This window comes from Anguilla anguilla, chromosome 13 (assembly GCF_013347855.1).
Source record: "Anguilla anguilla isolate fAngAng1 chromosome 13, fAngAng1.pri, whole genome shotgun sequence".
NCBI lineage: Eukaryota > Metazoa > Chordata > Actinopteri > Anguilliformes > Anguillidae > Anguilla > Anguilla anguilla.
In genome coordinates, this window is record NC_049213.1 from 12,748,842 (window position 1) to 12,763,329 (window position 14,488).

The window sequence follows — 14,488 nt, forward strand, 5'->3', positions numbered from 1 at the left end:
GTCTCTGTCTTTTTGTATTGTTAGGGTAAACTGCAGTGTACGTTACTTGCATGCGCAGAGATGCATGCAATTTACCTCACAGACATTTTGGCTGTTGTGGACATCTGTCACTTCCCACTGTATCTTCAAAGACAGTCTGAAAACTGTAAGGTGGCCACTGTGGTCCATTGTTCACTTGTGGTCACTGCACTGGCTGGTACTGCGGAGTGGCAATACCCATCGGTCTGATCCCTCCTGAATTGATGTTGCAGTGGGACAGGTGCGATTGGAAATCAAGTTGTAGGATTTTTTGTTCATTGTGGTCTTGTGAGTTCAATTTCACCAAATCATCACACTGTAATGGTTGGAAATGTTTAAATGGTTTATAGACCTTTCACCAGAGACCAAATTGTGGTCAGTTCAATTTTGGAAAAAAAAAGTAAGGATATTAATCATTTTTGAAAACACCATTCACTGACATTATGAAACTCTCCCTTATGTAATACTTTTCTGGACCAATAGTGCATACACTGTGTCAGTAATGATTTTTCATTGTATTACAGTAGATGCCAGTAAAGACTTCCTGGAGCTCAAAGGTGTTCCTCAGGGGTTGATATTAGGCCCTACTCTTTTTGCTATCTGGCAATAATCTTACAAAAATCAGCATATAAGCATCAGCATATCCTATTGTACCATGTACCAGCCAAGTTAAAAATAGATTCAAGATCATTTGCTCATCACTGAACTCCCCAGGATGTTATTGGTAGGACCTGTCTGACCTGTAGTGGAGAGAAGACTCATTTGTAATGAGCACACACAAGGCCACAAGAGAGAAAGTTCCCTCTCCTCCTTAACAAACTCTGTTAATAGCTATCCTTTATGAAAATGTATTTGCTCACAATCTATAGGCCTACTGATAAATTCTGTCCCAAGAAGGAAAATGGAATTAGAGTTCAAAACATTGCCCTGCATTGTCCTGGATGACCCTCTAACGCAAACACACCAGAACCTTATTTGCTGTATTTATATTTTATAAGCACTAAAATTGCCACTAAAACGAGAAAGAAAACTCCTAAATTTGATTAAGGTAAAATATTTCATAAAACTGTTTCCTGTGAATGTTCTCTTATTCCGCATGCTTGTTTCCTGAGCAGTCACAAACTTCATAGGAAAACGTGTAAAACGTTGAAAAGATTTTTCCCAAAGGGCAACATTTTTTAATCGTTTTGACAACAGTGGAAAACATGTATTTGTGGTGAGTAGCCCAGCTTATTAAATTAATATCACCCTTTAAACAAATGTAGGTAATGCTGAGTCATACAACTTATACAAAATAAATAAACAAAACCTGGTTAAAACCTAGTATATGGCTGGACCTAACACACGTGATCGATGGTGTAACTTCATAACTCGACCGACCAATGGTGTAACTTCATCACTCACTGACTCAGTCAGTCAGTCACTCACAGACATTCGCATTTGTAGGGCTGGCCCTGTTGTTGCGGTCCAGCCAAAAATACAACGACGTATTTCGCGGCAGGTTGCTTGGTTTCGCTTTCGTTTCCTCGAAGCTAATGCTGTCATTTGTGAGTGTACTCCATTTGACTGAAGAAGCACGCAGCTGCGGAGACAGGTAATGCGCTATCTTTTCATTGACTACCTTTAAAAATGTCTGCTAGTAGTGTAATGTATTTTCACAAGTGTGATTTCAGCGGTCATTGCATGGGCATGCTGCGTTAGCCAAAAGTATGTTTATTTTCCATTACTTTCTGTTTGAACCGAAACAGTATCAATAGGCTGTGGTATAGCATTATAGAACTATACGGAAGTTACCGGAAATATTCATAAAATCGCTATTTTATAAAGTTTATGTTGTTTTTATTAGCGTGCAGTTTCCCCCACCGACACTATAGCCTGTTATTTAAGTATTTTAATTAAAATGCCTTTTTATTAGATAGGGTGCAAAACGCCTTTCACAGAAAACGAAACTGATTTGTTATTGTATATTACGAAGCCTAATTAGCCTACGTGTCCACTGTTCATTGTAGGCTACCTCCGAAATATATATGAACAGTGTTGTAACTGTAAGCATAAGCGAACATACAGGCACTAAAATTGAATTGCGTTTGAAAAAAATAAAAAGTAGCTAAAACTACGTTTTATTTAGAGAACAATCGTAGATAATAGGGGTAGATAAATGGACTTTTCCTTCATTTCACATTGCATTTTATATAATGGATCAATTTAGAAGCGTGATTTTATGGGGATACGATCATAGCCAGCTGAAGTATTACCTCTGCAATACAATGACCAGGATTCTATTACCCTACTGAAATAGTGATGTGATTTTTTTATGTGCAGGTAAAGAACTGAGTGTGGCCAGAGAGCAGCAATTTGCAGCAGAGCCAGCCGAAGTAAAGACACCAGCATGAGCAGAAACATGCAGGAACAGAACGAAGAAACACCCATGGATGTGGATTCTGTAAGAATAGCACCATGATCATAGCAGCTGCGGTGACAGCTAACTCACTCTGTACTCCATTAACTTCATTTGCAGTTATTTTGGATGTACTTTAGCTTTTCTCCTTGTACAAAACGTGATCTGTCTGAACTTTCCGGTTTCCTTCGAGTTTAAAATATTAATGGGTATCTTGTCACTTTTTTACTTCTGTTGTTCGTTGATGTGTTGCATTTGTCAGTGGAGGTATGGTGAATGGTCTCAGCACCAGAGCAGAGGTATAGGCACCAGAGCTTTTTTGATTGGAGAACGCTTTCTCATCTCTTTTAGGCTGCCCCTGGCATGGACGGTGACCGCAGCAATGAAACCAGTTCCGCAGCCAAAAGAAATGCTGCCAGTGGAAACGGTCCCACGACCAAAAAGAGTCCTCTCTTCAGTGGAAACGGTCCCAGTGAGGGTGCTGTCACAGCCAGTGCAGAGGCCCGGATAGAGGAAACAAGTTCCCAGGAGGTGAGGGAAGTTTATGCCCAGTGATGGCAGGTAGATCATTCCATCTAGCAGAGGTTTGTGGTGAAAGCAAACCTTACCTTTGCACTGAGGCAGCACAACACCGCACAGGCAGGCGGAGGCAGATACTCCAGAGGTGGACAAACAGACTACTGAGAGATGATTGTTTGGAGATTTTGACTCCACAAGGAGTCACCAAGTCTTCTGGTTACAGATAAAGAGTCTTGAAATAAGAATCAAAGTACACTTTGCACTCGTTATTCCTTACAGTTTTAAGGATTTATTTATTGACAACTACATTTGTGCTGTAGAAGTATGCGTTGTATGTGAAGCCTCTGATAGGTTGTTATTACGCCGGAGTGCGAATTGAAGCAGCTGACTGCAATCCATGACAGGGGTGATTTCTAACTGTTTGAATGTGAACTTTGCATGTTTTTCCACAAAAATACATTCTCCAGTACTAATTGAAACACTTTCAAGTTTGATAAGAAATTAACTGAAAAAAGAATGATCTTTTGTAATTCTACAAGCGGGCGGTACTTGTTTAAACCAATCACAAGGTGTTGCACTCCCTAAAAAAAGTTCTTGTTGAATGCCAGCATTACTGATCCACCCATTTTGGTGACACCTTGCCTCACTCTTCCATCACAACTGAATAGCCATTTTCCAAATTACCTGCTTCCCAAAGGAAAATGTCTTTCACAGATAGACGTAGATCTATGTAGTACTTTCAATACTTTTGAAAGAGCCATTTTGAAGCGATTGGTTACAGACACTGGCAGCAGGCAAAGAAGTTTTTCTGGGAAGTCAGCCAAGCCAAGAGCTTTTCGGAATGCAATTTGCATACAACTCTGAGTTCTTCAAAGAAGAATATGCTGGTGAGGGATGCCATTTATTTCTTTCATTTCTTTGCTAGACAGAGGCAGTATAAGAATGCCAAACAAAAATGGTATCCCCCCCACCTCTTCCTCTCTCGTTTTAATTTAAAATGAGTGGGGAAGGTGATCGTGCCCCCCTCTGGTTGACAATCAATTTTTTGGACATGTTGTCTGTGGGTGAAAAGACAGGCTTCTGTGTCACCAGTTGCAAAGTTTGGGAGTAAGTACCACTGTACTGTGCTGTGAGGTACAACTCTGTATAGACCATGTGTTGCCTATGTGTCTGTCAGCTCATCAGTCTGTCTCATCACTTGAACTGATCTGATCCAATTTTTGACTGGTAATACAATCCCCCTGCAACAGAACTGCATTATAACCCTCATTCTCCGGTTGATGCCAAACCCTAGTTATGAACCACTCTATGGGGCTGCTGACCACAGCCATTGGAGGATTTGAATTTGATGCCAGACCAATGGACAGGTCACTACACCAAGAAACATGGTTCAAGCAGGCCAGGCCACCCAACAGTCCCCTCTGTTACAGGTTTTTATAATGTGTGTCAATGCATAAATTCAAGGTTGTATAAACATTGTAGAGTCACCTCAGTCTTTATTTCAGGACCTGTGTACATTTGAGGACTCCTGGGCATGTATGCAGGCTGAGGTGGATTGGCCTAAGGAGATAGCAGAAAGCAAACAGAAAGTCGAGCTGCAGAAATCTGAGCTAGAGAATGCTGTTCGGCATCTGCTGAGTAAACACACGAACAAGGCTCAATGTATTTGGGGAATCTTGGAAAATCAACGCTCAATATTCTGGGTAAAACCCCCATCAGGTAAGAGAATGTGCTTTTGTGGTACTGTGCATTTATACCATTATATTTTTGGAGGCATTTTGAACTCAACTAACCTTTCCTTCATTCTTTCTGAAAAATAAATATATATAATATATATATTATATAAAAAAATAGCAGATTTCCCAGGATTTTGAAGATAGATTTGTTTACAATTTAATTGCATTCATCTCTCCCACTTCTGGGGCAATAGTGTAGTATAATGGTTAGGAAGCTATTTCCAGCTGGTGCCCTGTCATTTGCACCTTTGAGAAAGGCACTTTACCTGAATTGCTTCAGTAAAATTGATTGTATTTAATAAATGTGCAAGTGGCTCTGGATAAACACTTTGAAAACATCTGCTAAATTCCAAGGTGTAATGTAATCAAAGAGACAAACTCAGGTACTGCTGGGTGGCTCATCCAGTTAAGGCACCGTTTTCGTTTTAGTGCATGGATGAGCTCCACGGTCCAGGATGGAATCCTGACCGTGCTGGTGCTGCCTGTGGCTGGTATACCCGCAGGTATACATGGTAGAACGTGGCTGTGATTGTGTGATTGTTGTGAAGTTATTTGTGAAGTTACTCTGTCATTAGTTTTTCCTTCTCTTTTTCTGTATAGCCATGGGTAAACTGTGCCAGGAAAAGTATTTGACAATTAAGAGTTGTAACGCAACGGCCAAAGTACGCTTTTCACCTGTATCGTTTGCTCAATCTTCACCACCTCAGAGCCCAGTCACAGTCCAACCGCTGGTGAGTTTCTTAGCCATCTCCTCCAAATACATAACATTTCAGAGAGTTTTATTATACAGCACTTAGTTATTTTTCAAATATTTATTTGCACAGAGATAGAAACAAAAAACAATTGGAAAACATGGGAGCCAAGTACAGTTTACAGTTTTCCCTGAGGTGTTTCACCTTGTAGTGGGCTAATTGCAGATAACTTTGTCTACGACCTAATGCAGTCAAATTCTCTCTTTTTGATATACAATACCTTTGTGTGATATCCTCTAGCCCTTTCCTCAGGCCATTTCCCCCACACCTTGTTTCTTCTCCTCCTTGTCTGATTACACTGTACTCCATTAACTTCAGTTGCAGTTATTTTGTATGCACTTCAGCTTTTCTTCTTTACCAAACCCGGTCTGTCTGAACTTTCCAGTTTCTACCAAGTTTAACATATTAATGGGTCTCTTGTCACTTTTGTACTTCTGTTGTCTGTGATGTGTTGCATCTGCCAGTGGAGGTACAGTATGGTGAATGGTGACTGGAACAGAGGTCTCAGCCCCAGATTTTTTGACTGGAGAACGGCATCTCTCTTCTCTTTCAGTCTGTCAAGTACATGGATATAGACAGCATGAGCAGAACCAGTTCCTCAGCTAAAGAAAACGTCCTCACAGCCAGTGGAAACAGTCCCATGACCAATGAACATGCTTTCTTGAGCAGAAATGGCCTCACAACCAATAGGAACGCTGATATCCGTGGGAACGGTCCCAATGAGGGTGCTGTCATAGCCGGTGCAGAGGCCCAGCCAGAGGGCACAGGTTCCCAGGAGGTGAGAGAACACAGAGTTAGGATTTGATGCCAGACCAATGAACAGGTCACTACACTGAGAAGCACAGTTCAAGCAGACCAGGCCGCCCTACAGCCCCCTCTGTTACTGGTTTTGATAATGTGTTTCAATGAATTACATTCAAGGATGTATTAGACATTGTAGAGTCACCTCAGTCTTTCTTTCAGGACCTGTATACAGAGGCGGGCTCTTGGGCATATGTACAGGCTAAGGTGGATTGGCCTAAGGAGATAGCAGTAAACAAACGGAAATTTGAGCTACTGAAAGCTGTTCAGAGTCTGCTGAATAAATACATGAAGGCAGATGCACAAAGCCAAATGGACAAAGCCGATTGTCAATGGGAAGACCTGGAAAATGGACGCTTTGCTAAGCTCAGGGTAAAACCCCAATCAGGTAAGATAATGTGCTTTTGTGGTGCCGTGCATTCATAGCACTATATTTCGGGAGGCATTTAAACTCAACTAACCTTTCCTCCATTCTTTCAGCAAAATAAAAACAAATGATAATACTTTTTTTAAGTCCACTGCTGATTTTTGCCCCAAATGGGCAAAGAAAAATTAGCATTCATCTCTCCCGCCTTTGGGGCCAGCAGCATAGTATAATGGATAGGGAGCTATTCTCAGCTGGTGCCCTGTCATTTCTACATTTGAGAAAAGCACTTTGCCTGAATTGCTTCAGTAAAATGAATTGTATTTAATAAATGTGCAGGTCGCTCTGGATAAAAGTATCTGCTAATTTCTGAAGTGTAATGTAATCAAAGAGACAAACTTGGGTGCTGCTGGGTGGCTCATCCGGTTAAGGCACCATTCTTGTTCTAGTGTGTGCATGAGCTCCACGGTCCAGGATGGAATCCTGACCATGCCAGTGCTGCCTGTGGCTGGTAGAACGCGGCTGAGATTGTGTGATTGTTGTGAAGTTACTTGTGCAGTTACTCTGTCATTAGTTTTTCCTTCTCTTTTTCTGTGTAGTCATAGAAAGACTGTGCCAGGAACAACATTTGAAATTTAAGAATTGTGATGCAATGGCCAAAGTACGCTTTTCACCTGCACCGTCTGCTCCACCTGCACCACCTCAGAGCCCAGGCGCAAACAGAGTGCAGGTGAGTTTCACAGCCATCTCCGCCCAATAAATAACATTTCAAAGAGTTTTATTATGCAGCATTTGGTTATTTTTCATATCTTTATTTGCACAGAGATAAACGGACAAACATTTACAATGAAGGGGTGGTAAACCTGTGGGGGATATCCAGAAATCCCAGCCTTTCCCCTATTTTGTTTTATTATTTTTTTGTTTTATTCATTTGGTCCCCAACGTGGGAATGAACACGTCCAATTCCCAACCTAATTTTGAATGTCCAACTATCTGCAACTGCATTTATGCACAAAACCCACTACTGATTCGGGAGAGTATAGACATCTGTGTTTCCCTTTGAAACACGCTGTATTGCCAACTGCCTCACTGTTACGGTTTATTGTCATCAGACTGGTGGAAAAATGCGGCTATGTTCACAGCACATAATAAGTGACAAAAAAATGACACAAATAAAACAAACTAAACAAAAGACTTACAAACTAACAGAAAACAAGATGTAGCTTCAGTTTTTTATTGCTATATTGACCAAAAGGTCCAGTCACTGCACTCGCCTAGCCTTGCCTGCAAGTGGTTGGAGGCCTTTTAACGTTTAGAACCACACCAGTTACATAAAAATAAGTGATTACATATCAATAGTAAATACAGTTATACAGCCTAAATTGGTTGTTGCATTTTAAAACCCCGCCACATGAGTCTGCCCTGTTCCAATTTACGCAAATTTAATACTACAACAGCACCCTCGATGTGGTCTTGCGTTCTTTTGACGACTTAACACGGAACCTTGCCACCCACTACTGTATTAGTGACTTTCCCTCCAACTAAGCAATCGTGCTAGAAATGCAAGATAAAACTGATCACCATGTTTGTACACCTAAGTACACCTAGTGATAATTACACCGTTAGCTGGCCTCCCTGACAGTGGTGTTAAATGCTAAGATGCTTGACTTTATTTTATAGCTTTGGCCAATATTTGCTTTTAAACAGGATACAGAACATACAACTGTCCAAAATCTTAAAATAAGAATAAAACCATTAATTATGTGGTTATTGTCAGTCCATGAAAACAATAGTCCATAGTTCCTTTAAAATGCAGTAATTGACCTGTAGCTCCATTACATATAGCATTTCTCTTTTAGAAAGTTCTATATAATTTCTTTCAAGCCATTGTGTGTACCTAGATCATGTCTGATGTATTTAGAAATTAGTTGTGATCTCCTTTTTTTTCTTTCAGAATGAAGAAGCTTTGCCAAGGTCCTTTGCAGCAGGGGCCTTTGAGAAGGAGGACCGCAACGGAAAGTTCAGTCAGAGGGAGTCAGAGCCAGGTAACTGGCACAATAGCATGGCACTGAGCACAGGTAATGAGAACAGTGCCTTCAGCCAACGAGACACCCAGGTGGAAGAGGAGACTTTAACTGTCCCTGTGTTCCAGTACTGGCACATAACCACTGCTTGCAACAAGGAGATTGCCCAAATCCAGAGGAGCAATGGAGTCGATATCAAAGGACAGGCTTTAGTGTCCATCATGGCACCAGCACTTGAAGAGGGCAAGAGTTCCTTACCGAGAGCCAAAGAGGAGTTTACAAGCCTTTTCCAGAAGTGTGCTCAAGATATCCACTTGGTCACTGTTTCCACTACCAACCTGGACCAGCGAAACATGATGGAGATGCTGAAAGAGATTCAGAGAGAGGAATGCAAGCTGGTGCTGAGCGTGTCCTCAAATGGCTGCCAGCTTTCTGGCCCAAAAGAGAGCCTGGACAAGTTCCAGAGAAAATGGAGATTGGAGTCCCGCCAGTGGGATTCAGAAGAGGTCTTGCACAAGACTTTTGAGATGAACCTCCAGGATCCTCTAGAGAAACAGGGGCTACGCATGGATCCATTCCACTGGCTGTTCATAATCAAGGTGTTTGAAAAGCAGGTGATGGCTATCAAACAGAAATTTGGTGTGGATTTTGCCATGGAACCAGCTGCAGGTATTGTGAATGTGAAAGCTGTGCCAGCCAAGGACCAGAAGTTCTCCCTGGCATGCCATGCCCTCAGAGCCCTGGAGCAGCTCTACCAGAAAGGAGCCACCAACATCCTGGCCTGTCCTCTCAAGAACTCCATTCACAGTAAGGTGGAGTGCATCAAGAGTGCTTTCGAAGAAGTCCGCAGTCGACACCCGAACGTAGGAGAAGGAGAAGTCAACGGTCCCTGGAGACTGGTTGGCTTGGCAGAGCATCTGTGGCCAGCCGTGGAGGAGGTGGAACTCCTGCTGGGTGAAGCCGTCTTCAGCGAGGAGGCAAAGATGCGGCTGCAACGTCCGAAGTCCTCTCCCACCGCGTCAGGAGGGGCCGCTGCGAGTCAGGCAGGCGTCGCTGAAGACTGTCCCATCTGCATGGATACCTTTAAAGACAAGAAGAAATTAAAGTGCACGCATGAGTTCTGCCGCGATTGCTTAGAGAAGTCATTGGAGAGCATGGGTCCCTGTTGTCCTGTATGTAAACAGGTTTTTGGAAAGATGGAGGGGAGCCAGCCTGAAGGTGAAATGAAATACTGGAAGATGAAAAGCAAACTGCCAGGATTTCCTCACTGTGGCACTATTGAGATCGAATATCATATTCCTGATGGTATACAGACGGTAAGAACCGTTGGGATTTCAGGGTAATTAAACTACCAAGAATAGATTGAATGAACAGAGAGAGAGAGACATGTGATACCTTGTGTCCATCCCTTCCTATTTGGGGTCTTTGATACCTCACGCATGATGAGGTCGCACAATGGGCCTCATTTATCAATGTTTTAGTAAAGTTGTGCATAAATGTCTTCATAGGCTGAACAGAACTAAAAATTATTGCCAAATGTCCTAAAGATTTTGGAGCACTGATTTCCTTCATGGCTACTCACGTGAGTTTCTGGATAAATATCAATCACTTGTCATATAAAAAGTGTGTTCATGGCACAGCTCATTTAAATTCAATGACACCCCTAAAACCCAAAAAAGGCAAATCCCACCAGAATGGCATCCAAACGCCAAAAAATAAGAATTTATCCGAAGCAGACATCTGAGGTGATTTTGAATTATGTCTGCTCAAAAATATATGTATTATTTTGCAGCGTAATCAGCGGGGTCACAGCACCCGGGAAAGACTCAATTCTGGAAACTACAGACGAGTGTAATGCTGTCTCGTCGATCACGCACAGCGTAACGACTGAAAAGAAAATGGTTTGACGTGAAAACTGAGTAAAAAGGGAATAACTGCTAAAAAAAAGTTGCCGAAATCTGGCTTTTGAAAGTCATCCAGCGCGCTGGTGCCATTATTGGAGAAACATCAATTTCAGGGATATTGGGGACAGTGACATGCCACCAGTTTTATAAAAGATTTGTCATCCAAATTGTTGTGGACTGTACGTTATTTTTTAACAAATTTAGATGCAGCATCAAAAATATTTAAAGGACAATATCTTTATCTGTATTTAATCTAAATTGGATTCAATTCTGGCAATGGGATTTACAGTCTCCATTCAAATCCAAATGTGAAAATATAACACCGATGGATGTATATCCAGTTTTACATAAGTTACAGATACTCAAGAGCTCTTGTAACATACATTTTCCCCGATTAACTTGACTCCTGAAAGCTTTCAAGAATACCACATTTCTTGTGCAAATGTCTGTACCAACGATTTGTGAAGAAATTTGTTTCTATCCAACTTGATAAATGAGGCCCATTGGGGAAAAACAAAAAACAAAGAAACATTTCACATTTTGTACTTGGAGTGTAAATTAATATTTGAATATTCAAATGCTTGTTTTATTAAATAAATTGTTCCTTATTTATTGTCCCTAGTCTGTACGTTGCAGTGGTGCTACCCCATAAAGTGTCATTACCCCTCACTTAAGCGCATGAGTACAAAAATATACCTTGTCCAAGTGTACCTTTAAATAAAATTTAAAGGGACAGGCACCATTTATTTTGTTTGGCAGTGGTCAGTAAAAATGCAGGTTTTGTTCCATTGCATGATCTGACATCAAATTGAAATTAATCCAAGACTTCTTCTCTTCAGCATGTTCTAACAGTAATAAGTTTTAGTAGAGTTTTTCTGTACATTAACCATAAAGTCTTCTGGTTCTAGAAAAAGCATCCCAATCCAGGGAAAACATTCAGAGGGGCCCAAAGACGGGCTTATTTGCCAGACAACTATGAGGGTAATGAGGTTCTAAAGCTGCTGAAGAGGGCATTTGAACAGAAACTCATTTTCACTGTGGGAACCTCCACCACAACAGGAGCTACTGACACAGTCACCTGGAATGACATTCATCACAAGACCAGTACACACGGAGGACCTCAGAGGTGCTTACTATTTTGGATCTTGGGCAGGGATGGCAGGGTTTTATATGACCAGTATACTGAGGTAGTATACTGCATCATGTGACTCTGTCTGACAATAGCAAAAAGACTGAAATTGAATCTGGCTGTCTGTAGAGTTGTGTTACTCATATATCAGTGTTGATGTACTCTTGTATCTCTGCACTCAAGGTGTACTCACACAAGAATGTTGTTATTGATGGCTCACTTCTTCCTGCAGTTTTGGATATCCAGATGCTGACTACCTGAAGAGAGTTAAGGAGGAGCTGAAAGCCAAGGGCATTGAATGAGGAGGACCTGGGCCCAGTGTGTGCCCTGTTCAGATGGGATGCCTCTGAATGTTTGTCCACAGCAGTATCGACAGGGACAGACAGAAACTGTCTGTGGATTAAAATCTGGGATATAACTGGGAAAGTTTTTGGATAACAAAATGTAATTGTTTTTCAAAAGATGCAAAAATGTTATTTCATGAGATGATCTACACACACACACACAGGCATGCACGTACACGTACACACACACACAGACACACACATTATATGTGTTGGGGGGGTTGGGGGCTGGGTTGTTATTTCATACACAGATCTGTTAATCTGAGGAATTACATGAATGCATGTGTTTCAGTTCTGTCCACTTCCATTTAATGCTTACTTTTCTGTTGATTAAATTTTACGAATAATTCCACATTGATTGGAATTTCATAGCTACATCACTGTATTTGCAGAATCAATAATGTTCTGCCCTACCAGACATATTTGGACCCGTACAGCCCAGGGCTTCATGAATCATTGTCACTTTATACCGTATTAGCAGCTTCCCTGTTTATATGAGGACAGTTCAGTATGTCAATGGCTTAGAAATTCTGATTAACTGAATTGGTTACTGCTACATAAATATAATTTTAGTCAAGTTGGTCTCAGTTTATATAAATGATTGCGGATTCTTCTAAAATCAATCTAATATTCCATGATTATTTTTGTTTAGTTAAACTATGTTTTTGATTTTAGGGATCTTGGAAAAAATGAAAATTGGTTTGAAAGACTAATGATGGGTTTTTTGTTTATAAATATGCTGTGAATGATAAATTATGTATATGATAAGAATAAAAATATGGTGTCAAGAATCCATTTTTATGACTGATTGATTGGTGTTAAATTGTTTATATAGGCTACGCTATGGTATTCGGTATTTGATTTGATTTTACCTAGAGTGCTCGCCACTATGGAGAACTAAATGTGCCAAAATGAAATGAATAATTAATGTGGAATTATATAAATAAATAAATAATTAATTATAAATTGGTAAATGATTAAATAGATACTTCATTGTATCTTGAAATAATTAAATAATTTACAGCTCATGACTCCTCTTTTCACAGTAATGTTATCATATTATTTATTTATTTATTATAATAGCATGTATTTCCGAATGGCCTTTTTCATTTAATAACGACAATTTTCAAAATAGTATGACTTCATGTCAATCAAAACTAGCGGGGCTGGACCTGCCTACTGATTGGGTAACTACTGCGGTCGATTACTTGGTCTTGCTCTGAGCAGCGCCTGGTGGAATGAGTGTAATCTGTGGGCTGGTAGTCGCTAACTATGTTCGTTTCAATGCTATAACATAATATTCAGATAGGAGGGACACGTTAATGCATCTACTGACTGTATTTCTGTACACGACAAGAAAACAATTAAAGTTAACTTTTTAGCTTCTGTCAGCATTCGAAGAGACAATAATAAGGGAGACAGGCCTGCTGGCCGGGGTGGCTAGCGGCATTAGCCCTGCTAGTTGGCTAGCTACCGAACAGTAGATTCTTAATCAGCGATGTCCCTAGCATTATCCTCGTTGACGTGCCAACGATAATAGTTATGAAAAAACAATCAAGCAAACGTTTGAGTGTTGGATCTAAATAAAGGCACGTTCGTTTGCTGGTCACTAGTTAAAATAGTTTCTGTTTGTATTCTGGGAGAGCCATGAAGACACTTCACAAGCCTTGCTAACCAGGAACTGCGAGTGGGACGGCTAGCCGCATTAGACCCGCTAGCTACCTAGCAAGCGAGCAATGTTCTTAATCACAGGAGTGTTAGAATTTGTTGGAATAACGTACCATTATCCTTTATGAAGCTTAACCTGTGCGTTTTGTGTTTTTGCGAATTGCTTTCATTCCAATAAAGGATTTGCACTCATTCAATAAATTTGTGGATGCATTGTTTATTGATTTGCATCCTATGTTAGGAATGGATGTGCCTGGAGCGACTAGCATCAATTGCTACAGCACTAGGGTTTATAATTTTAACATAGAGATCGATATTTGCAGTGCTGCTGTCTTTGCTGAATGCGTGACCAACCAATGACCGTGACTGCTCACACCCTGTTCGTGTTGATTGACAGGAGGTCTTACTGTACCAGTTTGTGAAGTCTCGTTATGAAATGAAAAAGGGAGTTCGGAAATAAAAACGCCATTCGGAAAAATATCATTATGAAATGAAGAAAGCCATTCGGAAATGCAACATGTTATGAAATATAATATAATATATATATATATATATATATATATATATATATATATCACGTTATTGTAAAAAGGACAATCGTGAGGCGACAATTATTTCGAAAATGAAATGAAGTATTTATTTAATTATTGCCCAATGTAATTATTTATATAATTTCATATTTATTTATTTAATTATTTATTTCATTTTGGCACGTTTAGTCCTCCATACGCCACCAGATGGCGTGAATGTGTCTGTTCACCCAACTTTCCATGGCCATCAATTTCGGGCTGCTGCGCGTGGAGCAAGTATTGTTGGGGGCGGGACAAAGAC

General features: G+C 40.6%; 1 protein-coding gene across 4 annotated transcripts; it reads left to right on the top strand.

Moving 5' to 3' along the window:
- The first annotated feature begins 1,448 nt into the window (after nt 1-1,448).
- Nucleotides 1,449-12,891, top strand: LOC118211529 (E3 ubiquitin-protein ligase DTX3L-like). 4 transcript variants are annotated; one of them, XM_035388807.1, is made up of 11 exons: nt 1,449-1,612; nt 2,341-2,461; nt 2,768-2,947; nt 4,429-4,654; nt 5,272-5,402; nt 5,977-6,201; nt 6,387-6,612; nt 7,188-7,318; nt 8,543-9,928; nt 11,425-11,642; nt 11,878-12,891. In XM_035388807.1, exons 2-11 carry the CDS (start codon nt 2,408-2,410, stop codon nt 11,945-11,947), a joined length of 2,847 nt encoding a protein of 948 aa, XP_035244698.1. In that variant the 5' UTR covers nt 1,449-1,612; nt 2,341-2,407; the 3' UTR covers nt 11,948-12,891. The 4 variants fall into 4 exon arrangements, with proteins under 4 accessions (XP_035244698.1, XP_035244699.1, XP_035244701.1 ...); XM_035388808.1 differs by having other exon boundaries at nt 4,441-4,654; XM_035388810.1 differs by lacking the exons at nt 4,429-4,654; nt 5,272-5,402.
- Nucleotides 12,892-14,488: the final 1,597 nt, after the last annotated feature.